We start from the raw sequence: 27742 nt of genomic DNA, 5'->3' as shown, positions 1-27742 counted from the left end.
GCTGTTTGCTTAAATGAATTACGTTATGAAATATTCTAAATATAGAAATAAATATACTTGACACCCCTAATTTTGGAAATAAAGTGATCCAATTTAGAAGGATGGGAGAGTCCACTGGGCATAAATGGGTTAAAATTACATTTTATATTTCCAGATCTGAAGCCTGCACAACTTTTATCCATTGAAGAAGCCCAAATGCATACCCATCCGTTTTGTGACCTCAACTACAGTGGTTACACTCAACCCCTCACGTAACTATAGCAGCCATGGAGCTGGGATAGCGCATTGCAACTGTCCCATCGGAGGCTTGTTCGGTTTTGTGCAAATATAGTGACAGTCGTGAAAATAAGAACTTTAATTTCGTACTGTTTAACAGTAAATCAACAGACTTTAAAAACTGCAGAAAGCTTGGTTTTTGTGCTTAAGTAATTTCTTGTAGATCTTCTTGAACCGGATTTGAAAATCGGTAAATACTGTGACGTTTGTTTGAAAGAGTGAAGTTTTTGTATAAACATTCAAAAGCAATTTTGTTTTTCTTTTGGCAGTTTTGTGTAAAAGGTTGCACAGCATTAGATTCATCACCCCATTGTCAACAACTGTTAGTTGCAGCAAATTTGTCTTTGAAGACAAAGTGATTGATAGTATTTGATTGTGGAAGAAGTTTTATGAAGTGGCCTAAGACAAGATCCACAAAACTGTGCACACTTACCCAAAGAACAAACATCTGTGATATGTCATTATTTATTTGCTCAATCTGACAGTGGCGTGAATAGGCAAGAGGCAAATATTTGCCAATGCCTATATCTCTCTGTTGTGAATAACACAGTCATCATTTTTGTGTGACTTCAGCAGACAGACCAGAACTCTTAACGGGGGATAAGCCCTTAAACTTGGTTCTTCTTGTAAGTATTTTCATCATCCCTTAAAGTGATAAGTCTTTAAAATGGTTCAGTTTGTAATTATTTTTTATCATTTAAAGGGATAAACTTTTAAAAGATGGTACAGGCTGTTAGCATTCAATCATTTAACCCTTTACCACTTAGATACATATTTAACCCTTTACCACTTTGTTACATATTAAACCCTTTACCACTTAGATACGTATTTAACCCTTTACCACTTAGATACGTATTTAATCCTTAACCACTAAGATACTTATTTAACCCTTTACCACTTTGATATGTATTAAACCCTTTACCACTTAGATACATATTTAACCCTTTACCACTTTGATACGTATCTAACCCTTTTTCACTAAGATACATATTTACCACTTTACCACTTATATACGTATTTAACCCTTTACCACTTAGGTACATATTTAACCCTTTACCACTTATATACGTATTTAACCCTTTACCACTAAGATACTTATTAACCAGGTTTTCCGAAGGAAAAAACTGGTTATTAGATTGGCGAATGCGGGCGGGCTGGCTGGCTGGCTGGCTGGCTGGCTGGCGGGCTGGCTGGCGGACTGGCGGGCGGGCGGAACAAGCTTGTCCGGGCCATAACTATGTCGTTCATTGTCATATTTTAAAATCATTTGGCACATTTGTTCACCATCATTGGATGGTGTGTCGCGCGAAATAATTACGTCGATATCTCCAAGGTCAAGGTCACACTTTGAGTTCAAAGGTCAAAATTGGCAATAAATGAGCTTGTCTGGGCCATAACTATGTCATTCATTGTGAGATTTTACAATTATTTGGCACATTTGTTCACCATCATGGGACGGTGTGTCGCACGAAAGAATCACGTCAATATCTCCAATGTCAAGGTCACCACAACTTAAAATAGATTTATTTTGAAACAAACTTACAAAGGGGGTTAATTTTGTTTGTTCATTTCAAAAGTTCAGTTTGAGTTGTCTCCCTTAATCAGATTTTTTTTCACAATGAAAACCTGGTTTTGTGACAATTTTGTCCCTTGTTTAACCCTTTACCACTAAGATGCGTAATCAACCCTTTACCACTAAGATGCGTATTTTACCCTTTTTCACTTAGATACATATTTTACCCTTTACCACTTATATACGTATTTAACCCTTTACCACTAAGATACGTATTTAACCCTTTACCACTAAGATACGTATTTAACCCTTTTTTACTTAGAAACATATTTAAGCCTTTACCACTTATATACATATTTAACCCTTTACCACTAAGATACTTATTTAACCCTTTACCACTTAGAACCCTTTACCACTTAGATACATATTTAAACCTTTACCACTTTGATACATATTAAACCCTTTACCACTTAGATACATATTTAACCCTTTACCACTAAGATACTTATTTAACCCTTTACCACTTAGATACGTATTAAACCCTTTACAACTTAGATACATATTTAACCCTTTACAACTTAGATACATATTTAACCCTTTACCACTTTGATATGAATTTAACCCTTTACCACTTATATACGTATTTAACCCTTTACCACTAAGATACGTATTAAACCCTTAACCACTAAGATACATATTTAACCCTTTACCACTTAGATACGTATTTAACCCTTTACCACTAAGATACATATTTAACCCTTTACCACTTAGATACATATTTAACCCTTTACCACTTAGATACTTATTTAACCCTTTACCACTGTGATACATATTAAACCCTTTACAACTTTGTTACGTATTTAAACCTTACCACTTAAATAGGTATTTAACCCTAAATTACCACTTAAAATATGTTTTAACCCTTTGCCACTTAGATACTTATTTAACCCTTTACCACTTATGTATGTATTTAACCATTGACCACTTAGATACGTATTTAATTAACCCTTTACCACTTAGATACGTTTTTTCACGCATTTGTAGTTCCTTAGAAAGTTATATTTAATTTAAGACCTTTCTTACTAGATTCAAGTTTTTAAGGCTTCATTTCCAACCCAAAGATACTGATGAGCAGCAAACAACATAAAAACCTGAACTGACTGTTATTTGCAGGCGGTTCTGGTTTTATTCTGTCTGCACATAGCATTTTCAATTTTCCTCTGAGTGGGAAAGGTTTAAAATGATAAGTATTAATAATTGTAATACTGCTTGCAAGTATTTTCATCTCTTAAAGTTATAGGCCTTTTAAACAGTATTGCTTGTATTTTATCACTTATAGTGATAAGTCTTTATAATTGGTTTTGCATGTAAATATTTTAATCACTTAAACTTTGAATATATAATATTCACGATCATTTTTAGGGTGATCTCTTCTTTACACTATGTACACAAGGTCGTGAATAATAAATCAGAAATATGTTTGACTTTTTAACTGGTAAATTATTTAAATTTTTAATCTAAAATGTTTACAATTTAAATAGGACCGTTGTCATTTCAGTTTGCCATGTGTACATATCGTAATACAATCCAAAACTCCACTCACAAATTAAGATAAAGAAGCAAACATGCCACTTAAAAAGCAAACGCTTCACAGACTTTTTTATGTGATGCATTATTTCCATTACAAAAATGTTTTCACATGTAAATGCAAACTTATCTAATTAATTTTCAGTCTCTTCTTTATAAATATTAATTTTGTTTGTGAAGTAATTACATTGGTGCAGAATGCTCTCACGTAGTGTTTCACCCATTTTTTATTGACTTTCATTTTTGCTTCCACGTGCGTTGCTTGAGGCGCATAGAAGACATAAAAGACATTGTCACAAACTACAAGTTGCAACATTGACAACAGATTCATTAAATGACAATTGACGTCATAGCACCTGTTAACTAACCAATTGTCATAAATTATATTATTAGCAGACCTTAAATGAATGTTTCTAACTAGATCAGTATATGGCCTTGATACACCATCATCATTCATCATTATCATCAACACCATCATCAATCATCTTCATCATAATCACCACCACCACCATAATCATCATCATCACCATCATTATCATCACCACCACCATCATCATCATCACCTCCACCATCATCATCATCATCCACCTCCTCCTCCTCCTTATCTCTTCCACAACAATCACCATAATTGTCCTCCATCATCATCATCATCATCATCATCATCAATATCATCATCATCATAAAATGTAATACTGTCAAAATTTGCTTTGGGTATTTTCCCAAATATTTACATCAACAGCATCATTTTATTATCCGTTTACCAAATAACATCCCCCCCCCCTAAGTAGCGCCATGACCTTATCTCGATTAAAATAAACCAAAAACACCTTAATATGTCCTTAAAAATAAGTTATTAAGATGTGTTATAATTCAAACAGTAATAATTATGAGTAACAACTGAGTCATAAAGCATCCTTGCTCACTGTGAGACATTCTTGTGGTTTATTTAAATACATTACTTTGAATATACATGTAATATACATGTAAGGATGGTTAAAATATTTATTGTCTACTTCCTTTTTAAACATGTGCTGACGACAATGCATGTAATGATGTATTATTGATGGGAGTTCATGACATTTTAAATACTTACAAGCATGTACCAGATTTCATCACATGATATGACAATGTACATGAGCATGAAGATTAACTTTTAGTGAAATAAAGCGGTTGAACTGTATTCTGCATAGTATTCTAAGCTGCTAAACTGAATTACATCAAATTAATTTTCATAAATAACATTAACACAAAAATTATATAAATCTTGTTCTTTTGTGTGTGTATCATTTACAGACAGATCATTGGATATACATTGTTTGGTATGTTGCTGAATAGTTTACAATTTTTGCCAATTAATACAGTTTTACAAAATTTAACCCTTTGCATGCTGGGAAATTTGTCGTCTGCTAAAATGTTGTCTACTAAATTTCTAAAATTAGCATTTCCTTCATTTTTGTCCAAAGAATACTATCAGAATAGCAAACAGTTTGGATCCTGATGAGACGCCACGTTCTGTGGCGTCTCATCTGGATCCAAACTGTTTGCACAGGCCTTCAAAATTTGGTTCCCACACTGAAAGGGTTAATGAACATGAATGATAATGTCTGACTTACATCCCAAGGGCACGTCAAGGGCATCATATTACATGAATGATAATGTCTGACTTACATCCCAAGGGCACGTCAAGGGCATCATATTGACCACCTGGAATATTTTGGTAGCTGGGCTAAATCTGGGCCATCTTTGAAGGCTATAACAAGCTCATTTTTCTGCTGAATTGTACACTTTTAAATTCCAGAGCCCAAATTTTAGAGCAGTGTCACCAACTAAGCTTGCTTGTTAACCTTTTGCTCTCTGATTTAAAACCTTTAACCAGCCTACTGGGTTGTAAGTGTCATTGTTGAGAATAACTGAGATTCGAGTACAAGTGAAATCTCTGTGAATCTAAACTAACTTTGGCAGTGATGTATAATAATACTAAGTATATAGCAGTGATTTTTTTTTGCTTTATATTTTACAGCCTGTGTCATTTGGATCGGGAAAAATAATCCATTTTTAGATTATTTGGAATAATTCTAAGTATCCAAGTGACTATACACTGTAACTCCAATATAACGCGGATAACGGGGTCCAAGCCACGCAACAGCGTTATAAACGGACAGCGTTATAAGTTTTGAGCTTATTTATTTAAGGGGGCTATAAAAATAGGTAAAGTATAGCCTATAATATAGGTCCTGTGTATTGCCACGCTGTGTTGTCATCCGCAAATACATGTATATAAACCGAATCGAATGATTACAGTATACATACCTTTTTTCTAATGTGCACATTTATCCGATAATCCAGTATAATTACAACATCACTTACGCAAAAGTAATGTTAAACATTTATGACAAGAAATATGTTTACGAATTTCATAAACAATTTCATATGCCTGCGCCATTTCTCAGAAAAATAGTACAGTGCATTTTGGGACACAGCTTTCATTGGACGACGAATTTAAATTTAGATTGAATGCAATTCGATACATGTACAAAGAAATGTTTTATTGCGTCATACGCAGCATGTAAAAACGTGCTTTCCAAGGACTTTTGGTATAAAGGGCAAACATTTATGTGAATCACTGTTAACAATTACACTGCGTTAGCATGTAAATCGCTCTAAAACATTAAACATACACATAAACATACACAAAAATCTTTTTATTTATCAAGCACGTATAGCATATAATAAACGATAACACACTTACACAGCCATAGTTTATACAATGAAATACAATACACGTTAAATACAAAACATAAACAGGTAATTGTTTAAAATAACTTTAATTTGATAAATATTCCGCTTGCACTTACCTTATTGAACTTAGCGCACCAAACCGCTCTGATAGGGAATACATGTAATAAACACGGACTCGCAAGTTTCACACCTTTATTGACATTACACAACAGATTAACACCAATTAGCTGTCGAGTGTCATTTAACCTCTAATCGATTAAAATCCGTTAAATGGACGGATAAAGCAATCAATCTGTGATCCCCGGCTTCTTTGAATTTTCTGAAAATACATGAAGTTGCATAACATGGATTGGAATCAGCAATGGAAGGTTGGAAAAAAAACGGGATCCAAGCACCCCCCGCGTTATATTGGACACAGCGTTATAACGGACCGCACTATATTGGAGTTACAGTGTAGTGACCTGTGTTGGAGACTTAAGTGACCTGTATTGGAGACTATAGTGATCTGTATTGGAGATTATAGTGACCTGTATTGGAGACTAGTGATCTGTGTTGTAGACTATAGTGACCTGCATTGGAAACTATAGTGACCTGTGTTGGAGACTCTAGTGACCTGTGTTGTAGACTATAGTGACCTGCATTGGAAACTATAGTGACCTGTGTTGGAGACTCTAGTGACCTGTGTTGTAGACTATAGTGACCTGCATTGGAAACTATAGTGATCTGTATTGGAGATTATAGTGACCTGTGTTGGAGACTCTTGTGACCTGTGTTGTAGACTATAGTGACCTGCATTGGAAACTATAGTGACCTGTGTTGGAGACTCTAGTGACCTGTGTTGTAGACTATAGTGACCTGCATTGGAAACTATAGTGACCTGTGTTGGAGACTCTAGTGACCTGTGTTGGAGACTATAGTGACCTGCATTGGAAACTATAGTGACCTGTGTTGGAGACTCTAGTGACCTGTGTTGGAGACTATAGTGACCTGCATTGGAAACTATAGTAACCTGTGTTGGAGACTATAGTGACAGGTGTTGCAGGGTTGTCATTATTAACCCATTGCCGATCATAATTCATCGGTTAAAATCGCCAGAAAATCTGTTGTTTTTCCCGAATCTTTAAAATTGCGATCGGAAGTTTTGATCACGCAAATAGACAATAACCGTAGTATAGTAGAGCGATGCCCGGTCATTCAGTCAATCTGTTAACTCCGCCTAAGAGCTACTGTTTTCAATGAATTTCTCAGCGAGTAGCCAATATTGATTTTTCCAGCTGTCAATCAAATTTTTCTTGGTAAGCACGTCAACCAATCATCGCTCAGGCAGCCGAATACACGCCGACCCCACATGAAACTGTATCAAATAGCTGTACATTTCACAGATTATTACTGACCGTATCTCATCGAATGTAGCACTGTAGAGCGTAATTAACTAGAATTTTTAGTTAGAGAAAAAGTTTCTACATATTAAAAAATGCTCTTCGATTTTCTACCAAAATAAAAGATATTAGCGACCTTTGTGCTACAAAGTTGTTATTCAGCATCTAAATATTAAAGTCCACGCTTTCCTGAGAAAGAATGACGTGATGTTATACGTGAAGTCTAATTTTGGCATGATTTTCATCTGTACATGAAAAACACGAGAAATGTGTCTCTGTTGCTAGAATTTTCTTAATTTTCCGTGAATAATGAAATCTGAAAATGATTTCGGATAACACATTTAATAATACGCATTTGAAAATACTTCAATTAAATAATGCATTTTGTTATACAAATGGTCATAACACATAATATAATAAGCAGGTAAATAACGTGTTTTGAGATTGCCAAACTATGCATACATATAGGTCTACATGCATGAATGACATGACAAGTAATATCACGATCCGGAATGAAAGGTACTGTAAAATTTAAAGAAAGACGCGTTTTTATTCTCAGAAATTAACTTTCACTTTCCCAAACTTTTTTGAAAGGAGGTACATGTAACAGTTTAGATTGAGTTGTTGATTTGCCGTAATTACTAAATATAAACGGTTCTCAATGCTCTCAAATCACGTCACGCGCTTCACGCATGTTCAATGGGAATTCCCCAATCCCACATTTCAATTTGTATATGCACTAAAATTTGCGTTAAATGGCGGATGACATTCATTGTCAATATTGGCCGTAATTTGGTTTTGAAAAAAAAGAAATCGTTATAATACTGGATTATCGGGTAATGGATAGAATTTGGACATGCAAAGATCTATCAATTTAATATGTTTTTACATTGTAAAGTATACTAAAAATGTGAAAATCTTAAAATTTTCTATTCTTTTTAGACCTCATTTTAACTTTTTTATTCTCTTAGAATAGCAGTATTTTGTCCCTAAAATGTGTAGAATTTGTTTTCGGTCAGGGGGCTTTGCCCCCCTGACCCCCCTTCCAGGGCCTTGCTTTGGACCTACAAGGGCAGGGTTCCCTCTGGGCTTTCAAAAGTTGTCGCCACTTACTTTCGCCAAATTTAAAAAGTTGTCGCCACACTGGGGCTACATTTGGGCGATGAAGATCATGTTATTATAATACAAACAAAAACTGAGCATTTACAGTATGTTAAAGGAATCGATTTAATAACAGTAGTATTAATAATAACAACACATTTAACATTGTTAATTAAATAAAGGCACATTCAATCAGTTGTAACTCTTGTTGATTGACACCTTCTTAGCAGCCTGAATATGTTGCCACAGTTTTGGTGCTTCAGAAGCTTTGTGGTATTCTGAAAATACAAAAAGGGAAATATAATATTAATATAATACTAATAATAATCAATGAATGTGAAGTATATAAATAATATAAATGTGTGCTAGCATATGATCTACTACATAGAGCCCTTAACACAACAGTCAAATAAAATAAGCATTTGTGTATATCAAATGTCAAATTGATTTCCATGTGCTAAACTATGTTTACCTTTTTTTTAAGGTACATCCGGTAGTGAATGAATTGATAAGTGTTGAGGATATAAAGAGTTCACACAGCATAGATTGTGTGTTGGAAATCATATTGAAGGAAATGAAATTCTGATAAACAACTGTCTTGTTTGGTTTTTGTTTGTTAGCTGGTGAACAATAGCGGTGGGAACGTTTGCATTTTGAATGAGTCTCAAAATAAGCAGCATCTAATGTTCACTTTCTAAAAGTCGTTTTACACTCTGAACTTGCCATTTTGACGAGTGAAACAGCAATATGTCACCGTTTAAATAGAACCAATAGATGTAAAATGTTTTACTATTTTCTATAATTACACCGATTTTTCTAAAAACAATCGATACTTACCTTTTTGATTGTCATTGTTGTCAATTTAACGGTCTTGAATCTGCTTCGAACACTGTGACAAACACTTCACATTTAAGCGCAAAGTCGGTATATTTCAATATTGCCTTATCTCTGATGCAATAAAACTGCCGACCAATTAAGATAACTTGCAACAACACCCCAGATAATCGCAATTATCACCATAACATTCCACTTTGCGGTAGTCGGCAGTCAGCACCACGCTCCATTGATTACAGCTGTATCGCTTACACCATGGAAATCTATAGTATTACGACTGCCGTAAAGCGGCTGGTAAACACAGCGTCTTTTGTCATTTTAAGAAAATATGAACGCAGAAAAATGCCGATTTTTTTAAAATCGCCATTTACGAAATTTTGTCGCCAGATTTTTTATTTTGTCGCAATTGGCGCCAATGGCGATCGACAGCGGGAACCCTGCAAGGGGGCCTAGGCGGCGCCCTTGACCCCCGGCCAAATCAGTTACTCCAAAATAATCCTTTGTTTACAATCATAATGACAACCCTGTGTTGGAGACTGAATTGACCTGTGTTGGAGACTTTAGTGACCTGTGTTGGAGACTTTAGTGACCTGTGTTGGAGACTATAGTGACATGTATTGGACACTAGTGAGCTGTGTTCAAGACTATAGTGACCTGTGTTGGAGACTATAGTTACCTCTGTTGGAGACTATAGTGACCTGTGTTGGAGACTTGGTGACCTGTGTTGGAAAATAATATGTGATAAATTATGTGCAAAAAAGAACATTAAAAGTACTTATGATCTCAGGGCATGAAAGGTCTCTTACGCCCCTTCAAGTTAAAACCAATGATTACAGATAGAGAAGAGGGGCCCAGAAAAGAAGTGTGTAAAACAATCTGATGGTACATAAACAATGGAAAGATATAAAATTATTATACTGATATGGTAGCGATCACTCCTGCTTCACATTAAGAAAAGCATGTTAGTAATAAAAGTGTGCCCAAATGATAGAGAATGAATCAATCTTGGTCCAGGGAATACAACGTGTTGCTATAGCAATAGATAGCAATAGACTAGTTACATAAAAGTGAATAACTAGGTGCCCTTAAGAATTGATTACTTATATAGAAAGTTGGGTTAGGCATTTAATTGACATGAATTTATACTACATACATATACTTACAAATAGAGACACTATTTATGTTCCCAATTTGAGAGTATCATGACTGGTCTTCTCTTAGATTCACAATACAATAATGGATAATTAAAAATAGTTGTAAGCGTATGTAGTATGTATGCTTTTAATACATTACTCAGTTAGGTTTATTACTTTTGGATCTGCATATTCATATCTAAAAAATGCCGCTATATGAAAAATATCTTTCTTTTAAAACAACATTTTTTCAGTAACCATGACATTAAGTTGTATTTTAAGCTCATCTATTTTTTGAAAAAAAATTATGAGCTATTGTCATCACCTTGGCGTCGGCGTCGGCGTCTGCGTCGGCGTCTGGTTAAGTTTTGCGTTTAGGTCCACTTTTCTCAGAAAGTATCAATGCTATTGCATTCAAACTTGGTACACTTACTTACTATCATGAGGGGACTGGGCAGGCAAAGTTAGATAACTCTGGCGTGCATTTTGACTGAAATATGTGCCCTTTTTATACTTAGAAAATTGAAAATTTTGGTTAAGTTTTGCGTTTAGGTCCACTTTTTTCAGAAAGTATCAATGCTATTGCATTCAAACTTGGTACACTTACTTACTATCATGAGGGGACTGGGCAGGCAAAGTTAGATAACTCTGGCGTGCATTTTGACAGAATTATGTGCCCTTTTTATACTTAGAAAATTGAAAATTTTGGTTAAGTTTTGTGTTAAGGTCCATTTTATTCCTTAAGTATCAAAGCTATTGCTTTCATACTTGCAACACTTACTAACTACCGTAAGGGGACTGTGCAGGCAAAGTTATGTAACTCTGACTGGCATTTGGACGGAATTATGGGCCCTTTATACTTAGAAAATTGAAAGTTTGGTTAAGTTTTGTGTTTTGGTCCACTTTACCCCTAAAGTATCATAGATATTGCTTTCATACTTGGAACACTCGCAAACTATCATAAGGGTACAGTAAAAGGAAAAGTTGCATAACTCTGGATGTCATTTTTACGGAATTATGGCCCTTTTTTGACTTAGTAACTTTGAATATATGGTTAAATTTTGTGTTTCGATCCACTTTACTTCTTAAGTATCAAGGCTATTGCTTTGAAACTTCAAATACTTTCATGCTATCATGAGGTTACTGTACCTGGCAAGTTGAATTTTACCTTGACCTTTGAATGACCTTGACTTTTAAGGTCAAATTATTAAATTTCTCTAAAATTGCCATAACTTCTTTATTTATGATTAGATTTGATTGATACTTTGACAAAACTACTCTTACCTGACATACCACAATAGACTCCACCCAAACCATCGCCCGTGCCCCCCCCCAACCCCCCCCCCCCCCTATTTTTTTTTTTTTTTTTTTTTTTTTTTTAAGATCATCTCACAAATGCCCACCACACCCTCACACTATACCCCCCACCCCACCCCACTCCCTCCCAAATTTTTTTTTTAAACGGTTAAAAAACAAAACTATTTATTTTATTATTTAATGTTTGAAATACCGTCCAACCATCGCACCCAAGAATCCCCCCCCCACCCCCCCTCCCCCCTATTTTTTATTTTTTATTTTTTTTTTTTAAGATCATCTCACAAATTACCACCACACCCTCACACTATACCCCCCACCTCACCCCCCCCCCCCCAATTTTTTTTTATGAAACGGTTTAAAAACACAAATATTTATTTTTATTATTTTATGTTTGAAATACCGTCCAACCATCGTACCCAAGAATCCCCCCCCCCACCCCCCCCCACCCCCCCCCCCCACCCCCCCCCCACCCCACCCCCCCCCCCCCGATTTTTTTTCCTTTTTTTCGCATTTTTGGAAGAAAATGTAATAAATGTCCACACCCCCACACAATGCACCGCTCTTCACTCCACCCCTCCCTCCTTTGTGATTGAAAATGAGAGTCCCTTCACCTTTAAAAAGAAAATAGATGAGCGGTCTGCACCCGCAAGGCGGTGCTCTTGTTCATAGTTGAATTTGCTAAAAAATAAAAAATAAATGGCAATTAATTGTAGTACATTAATTGGGATGGTCTTTCACAACAAACATAATAGAATGCTTAAAGCCACGCATACTTTGGCAGCAGTTTTAAATGTCACGGTATTCGGTCCAAGTATGAATGATTTAGTAAAAATATTATAGAAAGTTAAGCCAAATGTGTGATGTTTGTGTGTTTGGGCACCCTATTTTTGTATTATAATAAGTTATGTGTAACCAGTATTTTCTACAAAGTAAGATATATGGGCTGTCAACAGTTAAGGTTCCCTTTTAATGTGTCTTTTCCAGGTCAGCCTGAGTCAATTTTCTTGGAAGTGAACTATGTCCAGTAGAAGAAAAAGAGACTTCGATGTGATTGTAAGACCTTTTTTACTAGATTCAAATTTAAATGGCTTCATTTCCAACCCTGAATTCTAATGAGCAGCAAACAGCATAAAACCTGAACAGACTGCAAGCTACTTGCAGGCTGTTCTGGATTTGTGCTAGTTGCATTTAGTCATTTTTTATGCCCCCCTTCGAAGAAGAGGGGGTATATTGCTTTGCTCATGTCGGTCGGTCGGTCTGTCGGTCCGCCCACCAGGTGGTTGTCAGATGATAACTCAAGAAAGCTTGGGCCTAGGATCATGAAACTTCATAGGTACATTGATCATGACTTGCAGATGACCCCTATTGATATTGAGGTCACTAGGTCAAAGGTCAAGGTCACGGTGACCCGAAATAGTAAAATGGTTTCCGGATGATAACTCAAGAACGCATACGCCTAGGATCATGAAACTTCATGGGTAGATTGATCATGACTCACAGATGACTCCTATTGATTTTAAGGTCACTAGGTCAAAGGTCAAAGTCACGGTGACCCGAAATAGTAAAATGTTTTCCGGATGATAACTCAAGAATGCATACGCCTAGGATCATGAAACTTCATGGGTAGATTGATCATGACTCGCAGATGACCCCTATTGATATTGAGGTCACTAGGTCAAAGGTCAAGGTCACGGTGACCCGAAATAGTAAAATGGTTTCCGGATGATAACTCAAGAACGCATACCCCTAGGATCATGAAACTTCATGGGTAGATTGATCATGACTCGCAGATGACCCCTATTGATTTTGAGGTCACTAGGTCAAATGTCAAGGTCACGGTGACCCGAAATAGTAAAATGATTTTTGGATGATTACTCAAGAACGCTTTTGCCTAGGATCATGACACTTCATAGGTACATTGGTCGTGACTCGCAGATGACCCCTATTGATTTTCAGGTCACTAGGTCAAAGGTCAAGGTCACAGTGACAAAAAACGTATTCACACAATGGCTGCCACTACAACGGACAGCCCATATGGGGGGCATGCATGTTTTACAAACAGGCCTCGTTTTCTTTGCTTCTTAGCGAGAAAGGGTTAAAATAAACAATTTAGTGACTTCACATTTCAAATGAGAAATGGATTTTTTAAGCATTATTTGCGCAAAGCATGTTGATTTTCGCTTGACTTTGAAGTGGTTATAACAGGTAAAACTGCTTGAAAATTATCATCAGAGATTAATGATAAATGTTTGTCAAAATGTCATTAAATCATCAATAAGCATTAAGCGAAACCAATTACATCAAAATGCATAATAATCATACATGGATTTAAATTTACTTATGTTGATTTGTGTTGAGTGAAAATCCATGTGTATAATTAATATTTGAAGAATGTATCGCTTAAAATGAAATTTAAACATTACTTTTATCATTAATATTGATAGATTTTGGAGATATTTCAGTCAAGACTTTTTCATCTTTTACAGACTTTATATGAAATTGAAGCAAATTATATGTGTATATTTCTCTTATTTAAATATGAGTTACAGTTTCCAATTTAGCTGTGTTGTTAACATAGGGTAACTCGCCCTTGAGTCGTACAGGTAAACCATACAATTCTATAATTTCAAGCTCCCTGATACATGTCGGGACCCAACAGATGCAGGCTTCTAGTATCCTATATTATTTATCTATTTTTCAAATAATTATTTGGTTCCCAGCTAATTTTTATGCACTCGGTAGGGTGGCATATAGCTGTTGAACTGTCTGTCTGTCTTTCTGTCCGTCCGTCCGTCCGTCCGTCCGTCTGTCCAAAAACTTAAATATTGGCCATAACAAAATTTGCAATATTGAGAAAGCAACTTGATATTTAGCATGCATGTGTATCTCATGAAGCTGCACATTTTGAGTGGTGAAAGGTCAAGGTCATCCTTCAAGGTCAAAAGTAAAAAAATACAATCCAAGGGAAGTAATAAGCTTTAAAAGGGAGATAATTTCTAAACCTGCCAAATGATATATTGAAATTTTATTTCAAAGCGAGGCAATCGGGGGCATTGTGTTTCTGACAAACACATCTCTTGTTCAACTAATTATTTAGTTCCCAGCTCATTTTTGTTGAAAATAGTTGATTTTCAATACCCACTAAATTCGCCCAAAATCTGAACACATTCACTCTTAACACTCACACGTATTTGTCTCAGGGACTGATAAGGTTATCCATTCCCTGTGTTTAAAGCTATTAAAATATAAGCAGCTACAGTCCTGTGTTGAATTGATGTTTATTAAAGTGTCAACGTGTTGATGGAAGTTTAAAAAAAAAGACAAATGGCATAGTCTAGTGTCTATTCAAACTTTACAACAACTGAAAAATATGTAGCACTAGTGGAGATGCAGCAAAGTGCATATATAAAAAGATTATATAACATTATGTGATGCTTGTTGTTTGTGAGCAACTGGATTCTTTTTAAATTAGGTCGAGTTGATGGAATTATTTTGCGGTTAATTTTGTTCCGCTTGCCTCTGCCTATAAACTCATGTTTGCCATAAGTGCGGATTGCGTTGGTAATGTTTTCAATAAACAGTAATTGGTAAATGCTTTGAAATGCATCTGGCCACAATCCAGATGGTTAAAGGATGATTGATAAATGAAATTTCTTAAATTATCGTCAATAGAAGTTATTAATTCTTTAAACATATCCAAAGCTTATCGTGAGAAAATATTTGATAACATTTTATTTAGAACTTTAATTATTTTTGAGTACAAAGGGTAAAATGTGTGTTTCAGTATCAATTCATGTCAAAGAAAACTTATGTGCTCATACTCAGGGATCATATTTTTTCGGTTTTGTCGGTCCTAGACCGATTGGGGTCATGAAAGACCAATTGAAAATCCCAAACAGTCTCTAAACCGGTCAGGACCGCTTTAATGCATGTCAGACCAAGAATCAAAAACTTGCTGCTGTGGTGTAATGGATATGGTGTCCGCCTTGCGACCGGGAGGTCACGGGTTCGATCCCCACCGTGGGAGCGTTCTTTAGATCTCCTCCAAAGACACTTAGTACTGGTTCTAGGCCCAGGAAACAGACTCGAGAGCGTTTATATAAGCCTAAGGCTTTCGACGCAATCGAGCTAAAATAAATAAGTTTAAACTAAAAACTTGTGAACAGCGGATTAAAGACGCGTCCGAAATTAGTTTTGCCTGATAAGGTGACTGCGCGCACTGGTTTAATTGTAGTCGGTCTTCGATGTTAATTGACGCGCATGAGATACAAAACAATATGTTGCGATTGTAATGCATTGTGATCACTGTAAACTAAAATAAATTTAATAATATCTGGGAAAAAAAGATTCTAATACGGCACATGAAAACTTTCATGTAAACAAAGTAGAAAATCGTCTATGGGTTATTCTGCAATAATTCTGGGCGGGCCTTATACACTGAAAGCACGCGCTGTAACTAAACAAAACATGCCAATACATTTTCCACCAGCGTAATAATCCGGTAATATAATTATGAATGAAAGTCGCGGATCTGATCGACAGAACAGCCGAAAGTTATTTTTATGAGCGAACTTCACATAAAATAGTACACAAGAAAAATAATATACATTGTATGAATATTTAGTAAAAAGTGTGTTATAATCAAAATAATTTGTGTACTTTATAGTTTGTTGTTGAATAACCCGCAACCGGAAAATTAGATGTGTGGCTTCGCACTCGTGATTTAATCCCTACGCATCTAAAGTATCAGCCGTGGGTTATTTGACAACAGACTATAATGTACACGAATTATTTCTTATTTATTTGGTTTTGCTATTGTCAGTAGCCAACCTATGTAAAATCATTTGTTTGGTTCAGTGCATGTTTGTAAGCTATTATCGAGTCGACAACGATTTAAAACATCGGTATAGATTTGCACAGATTGACAACGATCAAAAAAGACTTATAAAACAGCAAACAAAACAACATCATAAATATAACAAAACATCATGAAATAGCAAATGATAAAACCGGTTGAGAAAAGTCGTATGTTCCGTTTAAAAAATAATGCCTGAGGGAATTTTACTTGTACATTTATTATACCACTTTCATGAAAGGCAAAATCAATGGTATATATTTTTACGTAATTTGTCATGATTTCGGATATAAATTTTCGGATACTTTTCCCCATTTATATCCAGACCGATTGATGTTGCGGGAAAAGATGATCCCTGTTCATACTACAAAGATAAAAATGTCCTACTCAAAGGCAAATCAACTCAAGGGCGAGTTGCTCTAACCTAAAACAAAAAACATGAAAACCCGGAAAAATATAAACAACAACAACATCAGAATAAAGCATCATTAACCCTTTCCAACATAGATATGTTTTTGACGCATTTGTAGTCCCTTGCAAATTTACATTTAATTAAAAATCTTTCTTACAAAATTCAAGTTTTAAGGGCTTCATTTCTAACCCTTAGTTACTGATGAGCAGCAAACAGCATAAAACCTGAACAGACTGCCATCTCGCAGGCTATTCTGGTTTTATGCTGGTTGCAAAAGCCATTTTTACTTTGCTTCTTATGGGGGAAAGGGTTAATGAACTTAAAATAGAAAGACCAAAAAATTACATGAAGAAGTTATTATTATGTGTGATTGTTTAGCATTATTTGTAATATCTATACATATACCATGCTGCATAGGATAATGATGCAACAATTGATGAAAAAACTGTATCTGATCTTCATTCAACTGGTAACCATGAGGATGTAAGTTTCTAAATATAGAATGTGTTCTATAAATAGCACTTGTGTTTCTATTGTTAGAATGAATTCTTTATATGCACTGTAAATCCAATAGAACGCTGTCAATTGCAACGGGGAATAATTTGTGGGGGTCTCGACTCCCATTTTTTTCTCCAAACTCATTTTTCTATCCATACGTTTTCAGGTAATTAAATAATATTTACGCGCTTTGATATGTCCTATTAATATATCTATAATAATCTATTGGAGGCTAATCAAAAGCATTCAACAGTTACGGCATAATATATCGTTGTATGCAAACATATGTGTGAAAACTCGCATGTCCCTGTCAGTGTTTGACATGATTATGGTGCTACAGTTTATATGCTATCAATCTTTTAATTCATTTATAAGATTGACAATTTTGAAAAGTTAATTTATGCCCGCTTCATTTCATTTTTTTTTGTAGATGATAAAAACTTAAATATTGTCTGCCAAAATCTTATTGAAAATGTCACGGACATTAACTTAAGCCTTATTTTCAGAAAATCATTTGTATATGGGTTCATGGCTTGGATCCGTCATGTGCGTTATATTGGAGTTACAGTGTTAATTGCACTGATGTCACTAAAGTTTAAAACTGTTGCATTTGATATTGCAATTGAAAGTTTCCATTATGCTCTTGTTATTTTGTTTGCGTTGTGTTGCATCTTAGAAGTTACAGACTTTTCAAAACTTACCTAAATGATGCAAATGTTTTTCTTACACACCCGATCTCAAAAAGTGCCCTTTTTCCCCCAAATCCTATTCCAAATTTCCAATGAATGTTTTAATCTGTGATTTTTTCAAAATAGAAGTGTATGTGTAGAGATAAAGGCATTTGTATTTGTAATTGAAATATGATTTGATTTTCTTCTGAACTTTCTATTTTATGCAAGGTTTAATGCTATGTTAGCAATACTGGCGTAAATGTAAACCCTTTCAGTGCTGGAACCGTATTTTGAAGGCCTTTGCAAACAGTTTGGATCCAGATGAGATGCCACAGAACGTGGCGTCTCATCGGGATCCAAACTGTTTGCTATTCTGATAGTATTCTTAGAAAAAAAATCGAAGAAAATGCTAATTTTTAAAATTCAGCAGAAGACATTTTAGCAGACAACATATTTCCCAGCATGCAAAGGGTTAATTTCTTGCATTTCTTAGAATAGTCTTATAAATTGCTTGGTCTTAGTAAGTCAATAGTACATAAATTATGCATGTTTGTTGTACTAGTGTTCGATCTAAGTCAATCATTATTCAATTTATATATAAATACCCAGTGATTTTTTCCTCTCAAATTGCAGCGACTTACAGGCTGTTTCCGAAAGGCAAAAAGTTACATTTTCCCCCAAACATCTTGCCAAATTTTCCCCCCAAAAGTTGTTAAACTTTTTCAAAAAACTATAATTGTTTGTTTGTTAGTTAATGATATCACCATATAATGCCAAAGCACTTTTATATTATCAATTTTTGAATGTAGTCAAACATGCACTGATTAACAATTAAAATAGTGCTATTAATAATCATATTAATAATGTTTTCAAAGTTCAAGATAAATTGCGCTATTTTTCCCAATCCAAAAGGCACAGGCTGTAAAATATAAAGCAGAAAAAAATCACTATACCCTAATATATATCGTAAAAACTTTATAAACATTTTATGCACACACTTTTAAAGTAAATTAAATAATTGATTTATGAGGGATAAAAGATAAACGGTTGGTTTGTCTAGCATTATTTAGTTTTTTATTAAACTACATTCAATTATATAAAATTGTTGATTTTGAGCTTTCATATTTTTACAATTATTGATGAATATCTTTTAAAGATTTTCTTATTCTACTCACAGTTTCTTTAACAGCTCTTTGATTTCATTCTGCTTTTTGTCCCCTACCGGTTTCACCAGAGGGGACTTCTGGTTTGCGCTCTGTGTGTCCGTCACTCCGTCAGTCTGTCATACTTTTCTGGATCCTGCGATAATGTTAAAAGTTCTTAATATTTTTTCATGATACTTGAAGCATGGATAGATGGCAATAAGGACATTATGCACATCATTTCATTTTGTTCCTATGCCAAAAATTCTGGTTGCTATGGCAACAAATATAACACAAATTATATATCTGACAATGGTGGAGCTGGTAGGGGACATATATTGCTTGGCAATAGTCTTGTTACAAATGTTATGAGTGCAGCATGGTTGGTGAATATTCATTACAACTGTGATGGAGATAAGCCTCATACAGTAGGCTTTTGGTGGATAGATTATAATGTGTTTTTGTGACTTTATTTCTGAAATGCTTTCTTCCCTGTAGTACACTGATGAGCCCCTGCTCCGCAGCCCTAGCGCAGAGTCAGACATGTCTGCTGGGGGCACTCCGTACGATCAGCCTGGCTCCCAGGTATGTAGCCTGCGTGAAAGTGCTATACATCTGTTTTGAAATAGTAGTTGTTTGAAAAATTGGTTTGACAGTTATTTTTCCATTGCTGCAACTGCTGCTGCTGCTGAAGACAATAATGTTTGTAGCCTTTGCTATATTGTTATGTAGCCTGTATTAAAGTGGTATGTAGCCTGTGTTATAATCTTATGTGGCCTGGTAAAGTGTTATGTAGGCTGAAATATAGTGTTATGTAGTCTGTGTCATAGTGTTATGTAGCCATTTGGGAATTTTGATTGTTTAAAAAATTCATGTGAATGTAAGATTTAATGGCCACTACTGCAAATGCTGTTCATCCTGCATCTGTTGCTGTTGTTGCTGTATAATAATGGTGATTTGTGATGAAGATTTTTGATGGAAATGATGGTGACAATGATGAAGATGATGATAATGATGATGATGGTGTGGTGGTGGTGTGGGGTGTTGTGGTGGTGGTGGTGTGGTGGTGATGATGATGATGATGATGATGATGATGTATGATGATGGTGGTGGTGGTGGTGGTGGTGGTGGTGGTGATGATGATGATGATGATGATGATGATGATGATGATGATGATGGATGATGATGATGATGATGATGATGATGATGATGATGATGATGATAATGATGATGATAATGATGATGCTGATAAGTGACATATCCAGTCTGATGGAGATTGTAAATGTTTAACCCTCTGGTCGCCAGGTGCGCAAGGCCAGCATTGCAGTGGGTCCGTCAGAGAGCGGACTGTCGTTCACCTGGACATGGATCCAGTCCAGACTCTGGAACACTCAGCAGTCGACATTGAGGACATTGAAAACATGTATCGAAACAATCACCAGGGTAGGTGCAGTGGGAATTGAATTGCTCTGTTAAAATTTTTCTCCTTAAGAAGCAAGTTAAAATGGCTTTTGCAACCAGCATAAAAACAGAACAGCCTGTGAGTTACTCGCAGACTGTTTAGGTTTTATGCTGTTTGCTGCTCCTCAGTCTAAGGGTTGGAAATGAAGCCTTTAAACTTGACTCTTGTAAGAAAAGGTATTTAATTAATATAAATTTCTAAGGGACTACAAATGCCGTTAAAATAAGTATCTAAGTGGTAATGGGTTAATGTTTACCGACTCTATACAGATTTTTGACTGTTTGTAGGCCATTAGAAAATCAAATACAATCCAAGACTTTATGTATTCAAGTTTTAGGGGCTTGATTTTCAAGATACTTTTGAGCAGCAAACAACATAAACCTGAACAGCCTGCCATTTACTCGCAGGCTGTTCTGGTTATTATGGTGGTCACATATAGCCATTTACTCGCAGGCTGTTCTGGTTTTATGGTGGTCACATATAGTCACTTTCACCTTGTATCTGCCTTTTACTCGCAGGCTGTTCTGGTTTTATGGTGGTCACATATAGTCACTTTAACCATTTACTCGCAGGCTGTTCTGGTTTTATGGTGGTCACATTTAGTCACTTTCACGCCATTTACTCGCAGGCTGTTCTGGTTTTATGGTGGTCACATTTACTCGCAGGCTGTTCTGGTTTTATGGTGGTCACATATAGTCACTTTCACCCTTTACATGCAGGCTGTTCTGGTTTTTATGGTGGTCACATAAAGTCACTTTCACCTTGTATCTGCCTGCCATTTACTCGCAGACTGTTCTGGTTTTATGGTGGTCACTTCCACCTGGTATCTGATTGGGAAAGAATAAAGGCCGCTTTCTGTCAAAAATAGCACGTATTTCTGAAACTTGGGCTTACTCTGCCCAGTTCCTAAAATAACCATAGGCCACACATAATACAAGAAAATTTGTCTTAACCCTTTCAGTGTGGGAACCGAATTTTGAAGGCCTTTGCAAACAGTTTGGATCCAGATGAGACGCCACAGAATGTGGCGTCTCATCAGGATCCAAACTGTTTGCTATTCTGATAGGTTTCTTTAAAAAAAAATCAAATAAAATGCTAATTTTAGAAATTTAGCAGACAACATTTTAGCAGACGACAAATTTCCCAGCATGCAAAGGGCTAAAATAACCATAGGCTACACATGATACAAGAAAATTTGTCTAAAGGCAATTTCTATTTAGCTACTAATTTTTCATCAAGCCCCATAAATATGCAAAATTACAACAATTCTGTCATAATAAGGTCAAATTGTGAGTCATTCAAAGCTGCACTTGAGTGCTTACGGGTTTAAACCTTTTAACCCTTTGCATGCTGGGAAATTTGTCTTCTGCTAAAATGTTGTCTGCTGAATTTCTAAAATTAGCATTTTCTTCGATTTTTTTCAAAGAATACTATCAGAATAGCAAACAGTTCGGATCCTGATGAGACGCCACATTCTGTGGCGTCTCATCTGGATCCAAACTGTTTGCAAAGGCCTTCAAAATTCGGTTCCCGCACTGAAAGAGATATGTGTTCCAATGAAATCTTGGCCAAGTTTGAAACAAGGGCACATGAAGTACAAAACTAGTCCAATAAGTAAAATTTAAGCAAATGCTTGTTAACTTCATAGAAGTTGCCCTTTGTTTATTTTCCTGAATCCAACTTGGTTGTAAAGATTTGTTCTAATAATATCTCAGCTGCAAGAAGTTATGGTTCAGTCTTGTTTTAAAAAAAAGGCTGATTGGGAAGTTGGTAGTTTTCCTTGTATAGATTTAGGTAAGACTGGATAACTCTCTAGAAGTTACGTTTTTAGTTCAATGTTAATGAAACTAAGGCAGGACATTTGTCCCAATAATATGTCTGCCTAGTTTTAAACTGGGTCATGTTAGGTAAACAGCTAGCTCTCTTGCTGTAACTATTTAAAATAATTTAAAACATTTCAATTTTAAGTTTTCAGTTTCAGTTAATAGACTTAATGATATTTTTCAAAAGCGCAAACATCTGTGAACTTGTCCCTTTCAGTGCTTTGGTATGTAAGGAATTAGTAGATTCTCGCACCAGTCAGAGACTCAGCAAAAAATTAAGGGGCCTTGGGCTCCTGCATTGTCTATTCTTGGTATGCTGGCCATTACAGGAACATTTATCGTTGTCTGCCATGATTGTCTTACAGAATATGGCTGACAGATCTAATTTTCAGCAAGGTACATTTATTGTTGTCATCAATGTTTGTTTACAGAATATCGCTGACATCTAATTTTCAGTAAGTTACATTAATTGTTGTCTTCCATGTTTGTCTTACAGTATTTCGCTGACAGCTTTAATTGCCAGCAATGCGGAATGCCTTCCCTGGGAACGCTCCAGCTTGGAGGTTCCAGTCCCTGCAAGTGAGAGGTGTCTGGAGGAATATGATATCACAAGTAAGATGATATATGATATCTCAAGTAAGATGGAATATGATATCACAAGTAAGATAGAATATACTATCACAAGTAAGATGGAATATGATATCATAAGATGATATATGATATCACAAGTAACATTGGAATACAATATCACAAGTAAGATGATATATGATATTATTTTTTAGATAGAATATGAAATAGAAAGAATGAATATGATATTGTTAGTATGATGGAATACGATATTGTTAGTATGATGGAATATGATATCACGATTAAGGTATATTGCAACATTATTGTTTTGATGGAATATGATATCATAAGTACGATGGAATTAGATATCGCAAGAAAGATGGAATAAAATTTCAGTGGTAATATCGTAGACATAGCGTGATCATGGAAAACTAATTGTATTTGCTAATGACAATATACAGGGGTTTTTGAGCACTGCCTGCGCCTCCGGAAAACGGAGGCATTCCCAATGCAAACGGACCTGATCCTAAACCAAAATTTTAACAAAAATTCCCGATTTCCAATTTTTTTTAGAAAGAAGTGTCTTATGACTGATGATTATTAGTTTATTAATATTCCAACTCGTCTAGCTGATGTGTATCATACCAACAAGCACTGCTGTGGTTGAGCGAGGATTCAGCACCATGAACCTGCTGTGCTCCCCATTTCACAGCACATTCACACAAACCAAACTTACTCATTAACTGATGCTTACCTTCATTAAATGTCAAAATAACAACAACAAAAATTTGTTATGCCCCCCTTCGAAGAAGAGGGGGTATATTGCTTTGCTCATGTCGGTCTGTCGGTCGGTCGGTCGGTCTGTCTGTCGGTCGGTCCGTCCACCAGGTGGTTGTCAGACGATAACTCAAGAACGCTTGGGCCTAGGATCATGAAACTTCATAGGTACATTGATCATGACTCGCAGATGACCCCTATTGATTTTGAGGTCACTAGGTCAAAGGTCAAGGTCACGGTGACCTGAAATAGTAAAATGGTTTTTGAATGATAACTCAAGAACGCATACGCCTAGGATCATGAAACTTCATGGGTAGATTGATCATGACTTGCAGATGACCTCTATTGATTTTGAGGTCACTAGGTCAAAGGTCAAGGTCACGGTGACCCGAAATAGTAAAATGGTTTCCGGATGATAACTCAAGAATGCATACGCCTTGGATCATGAAACTTCATGTGTAGATTGATCATAACTCGCAGATGACCCCTATTGATTTTGAGGTCACTAGGTCAAAGGTCAAGGTCACGGTGACCCGAAATAGTAAAATGGTTTTTGGATGATAACTCGAGAACGCATACGCCTAGGATCATGAAACTTCATAGGTAGATTGATCATGACTTGCAGATGACCCCTATTGATTTTGAGGTCACAAGGTCAAAGGTCAAGGTCACGGTGACCCGAAATAGTAAAATGATTTTCGGATGATAACTCAAGAACGCTTTTGCCTAGGATCATGACACTTCATAGGTACATTGATCGTGACTCGCAGATGACCCCTATGATTTTCAGGTCACTAGGTCAAAGGTCAAGGTCACAGTGACAAAAATCGTATTCACACAATGGCTGCCACTACAACGGACAGCCCATATGGGGGGCATGCATGTTTTACAAACAGCCCTTGTTAAACCTCTGACTTATTTAAGCATGATAAATTCACAATGTTTTCCCAAAATGAGCCGTTTTATCAACGCAAAAATTCCCAAAATGGACAATTTTTGTCAATAAAAAATTCCCAATTTGGTCAGACTCCTTTTCCCAAAATAGGCAGAAAAACCCCTGATATAAAAAAGAAAAACCCATCACTACAAATGAAGTAAATGTTGTTCTTTAATTGAAATGAAATAGCTAGTAAGAAATGAGAAAATATATGTGATTTGATTTTAAGCTGTCTGTAAAATTACAAAGTTTAAACTCAAGATTTGTCTTGAATATTTTTTTTTCTCAGATGTCTATGTCTGATCCCCTAGTTTGCTATGTAATTAACTTTTGATTGAAAGACAAATTTAATTTGTTCTTAATTTAAGTGTGTATGTACAATCTTGGCTTTGAACTTATTTGTTTTCAATTTGTTAAAAAAAGCAGTAATGTATAAGCTGACTGAAAATTGTAAAATTAATGTTGAAACAATGCAATATGAATAAATCAATAAGAATCACTGTTACGTTATTGCATCTTTAAATTATGAGTGTTGTGGAATTTGGTGATTAAACTCTAGCTTATTGTGTGAATTGCTTTAAGGCTATTGTTAGATATGTGTACTCTTAATATTGTTTTCCTTGTCAAGCAGAAATATATGGACATTAACTTTGGTTAATTTTTAACCTGCCACCCATGACAGTTGCATGATCCTTCATGCACATTTCAATTCTTCCCAAAGGTCACCGTAGGTCATCATTTCCGCACATCCACGTTCCCCTTAAGTCCCTTCACAACCATTCTGTGAAGAGTCTTGCATCTACTGCGATGGGGGAACCCAAAGGACTCAAAAGGAAGAAAAAGAAGAAGAGCAAGAACAAAACACCTCGGAAATCCAAGTCACTGATCTTCCCCTCTAGATGTGCCTCCATTTCTGCCTCCATTCCAGAGGTAGAGAAGGAAGAGTATTCGGTAAGGGAGATAACTTTGCATGAAAATAGAGAGGATGAATTTGAGATAGAGGTGTGGTTTTAGCTCCCTTGAGCACAATGTGCTCATGGTGAGTTTTTTGTGATTGCCTTTTGTCTGCCGTCTATTGTGCATTGTGTGTCTTGCGGTGTCAACATTTGCCTACTCTACTCATTATACTCTAGAGGCCATTTATTGTCCGATCTTCATGAAATTTGGTCAGAATATTCATCTCAATGATATTTTAAACAAGTACGAAAAAGGTCATGGTTGCTTGAAAAACGTGGCTGCCGGGGGGTGGGGCATTTTTCCTATAATGGCAAAAGTAAAACCTTGTTAACACTCTAGAGGCCACATGTATTGCCAGATCTTTATGATTCAATGCTTCTAACCATGTAGATAGGACAGAGTCATGAAGCAATTGCCAATGCAACGTACAAAAGACAGCCATAATTCAATGCTAATCTTCATGAACATAGGCCAGAGTCATGAAGCAATTGCCGTAGCCACGTACAAAAGACAGCCATAATTCAATGCTACTCACTATGTAGATAGGACAGAGTCGTGATACACTGGGTATTACCATGAACATATGACAGCGCCATGATTAAATGTCAATTGCGACATACAAAGTACAGAGTCACTATTTCATGCAACATACCATGTTTCAAATAAATCAATTGAATCAATTTATGTGGATGCAAGAGTCCACTAGGCATAAATGGGTTAATATTCTTGCCCACCACCTCTCCTCAAATAGGGATTTCAAATACTGCTAGTATCACACAAGTTGATACATTTTCAACAATATCTACAGAGTTTTGCTTTCCTGCCCTTTAAAAAAGCCAATCTTTTTGTGTCTATACTTTAATGGTCCTCAAGGTTTTTGTGCCTTTCCTTTAACCTAAGTCAAGGTTTTTGTGCCTTTCCTTTAACCTAAGTCAAGGTTTTTGTGCCTTTCCTTTAACCTAAGTCAAGGTTTTTGTGCCTTTCCTTTAACCTAAGTCAAGGTTTTTGTGCCTAAGTTTTTCCTTTAACCTAAGTCAAGGTTTTTGTGCCTTTCCTTTAACCTAAGTCAAGTTTTTGTGCCTTTCTGTTAACCTAAGTCAAGGTTTTTGTGCCTTTCCTTTAACCTAAGTCAAGGTTTTTGTGCCTTCCTTTAACTAAGTCAAGGTTTTTTGTGCCTTTCCTTTAACCTAAGTCAAGGTTTTTGTGCTTTCCTTTAACCTAAGTCAAGGTTTTTGTGCCTTTCCTTTCACCTAAGTCAAGGTTTTTGTGCCTTTCCTTTAACCTAAGTCAAGGTTTTTGTGCCTTTCCTTTAACCTAAGTCAAGGTTTTTGTGCCTTTCCTTTAACCTAAGTCAAGGTTTTTGCCTTTCCTTTAACCTAAGTCAAGGTTTTTGTGCCTTTTCTTTAACCTAAGTCAAGGTTTTTGTGCCTTTCCTTTAACCTAAGTAAAGGTTTTTGTGCCTTTCCTTTAACCTAAGTCGAGGTTTTTGTGCCTTTCCTTTAACCTAAGTCAAGGTTTTTGTGCCTTTCCTTTAACCTAAGTCAAGGTTTTTGTGCCTTTCCTTTAACCTAAGTCAAGGTTTATGTGCCTTTCCTTTAACCTAAGTCAAGGTTTATGTGCCTTTCCTTTAACCTAAGTCAAGGTTTATGTTCCTGCTTTTGGTTGAAGGTGATACATGCTCCGTAGTAAGGGCATGTTATCTTAGTTTTCTAGGAACACATTAACCCATTTATGCCTAGTGGACTCTCCCATCCTTCTAAAT

General features: G+C 35.9%; 1 protein-coding gene and 1 long non-coding RNA gene across 3 annotated transcripts in view; one reads left to right on the top strand and one right to left on the bottom strand.

The window, feature by feature from the left end:
* Positions 1-27742, top strand: part of LOC127847525 (anion exchange protein 2-like) — a 317475-nt gene that overhangs the window by 69330 nt on the left and 220403 nt on the right. The window contains exons 2-3 of one of the 2 annotated variants that reach the window (XM_052379530.1): positions 155-902; positions 12864-12932. The exons of the other annotated variant lie outside the window; for it this stretch is intronic. Of the exons in view, the coding sequence (XP_052235490.1) occupies positions 12897-12932 (36 nt within the window). The 5' untranslated portion in view covers positions 155-902; positions 12864-12896. The remainder of the gene's footprint in view (positions 1-154; positions 903-12863; positions 12933-27742) is intronic. 2 annotated transcript variants of the gene reach the window in all.
* On the bottom strand, positions 8704-9866 carry LOC127847533 (uncharacterized). Its single transcript, XR_008034010.1, has 2 exons — positions 9433-9866; positions 8704-8873 (listed from the first exon to the last, which is right to left on the bottom strand). It is a non-coding gene; the product is annotated as an uncharacterized LOC127847533 (long non-coding RNA).

This window comes from Dreissena polymorpha, chromosome 10 (assembly GCF_020536995.1).
Source record: "Dreissena polymorpha isolate Duluth1 chromosome 10, UMN_Dpol_1.0, whole genome shotgun sequence".
NCBI lineage: Eukaryota > Metazoa > Mollusca > Bivalvia > Myida > Dreissenidae > Dreissena > Dreissena polymorpha.
The sequence above is the reverse complement of the archived record's forward strand: the minus strand, read 5'-3'. Positions and strand labels throughout refer to the sequence as shown.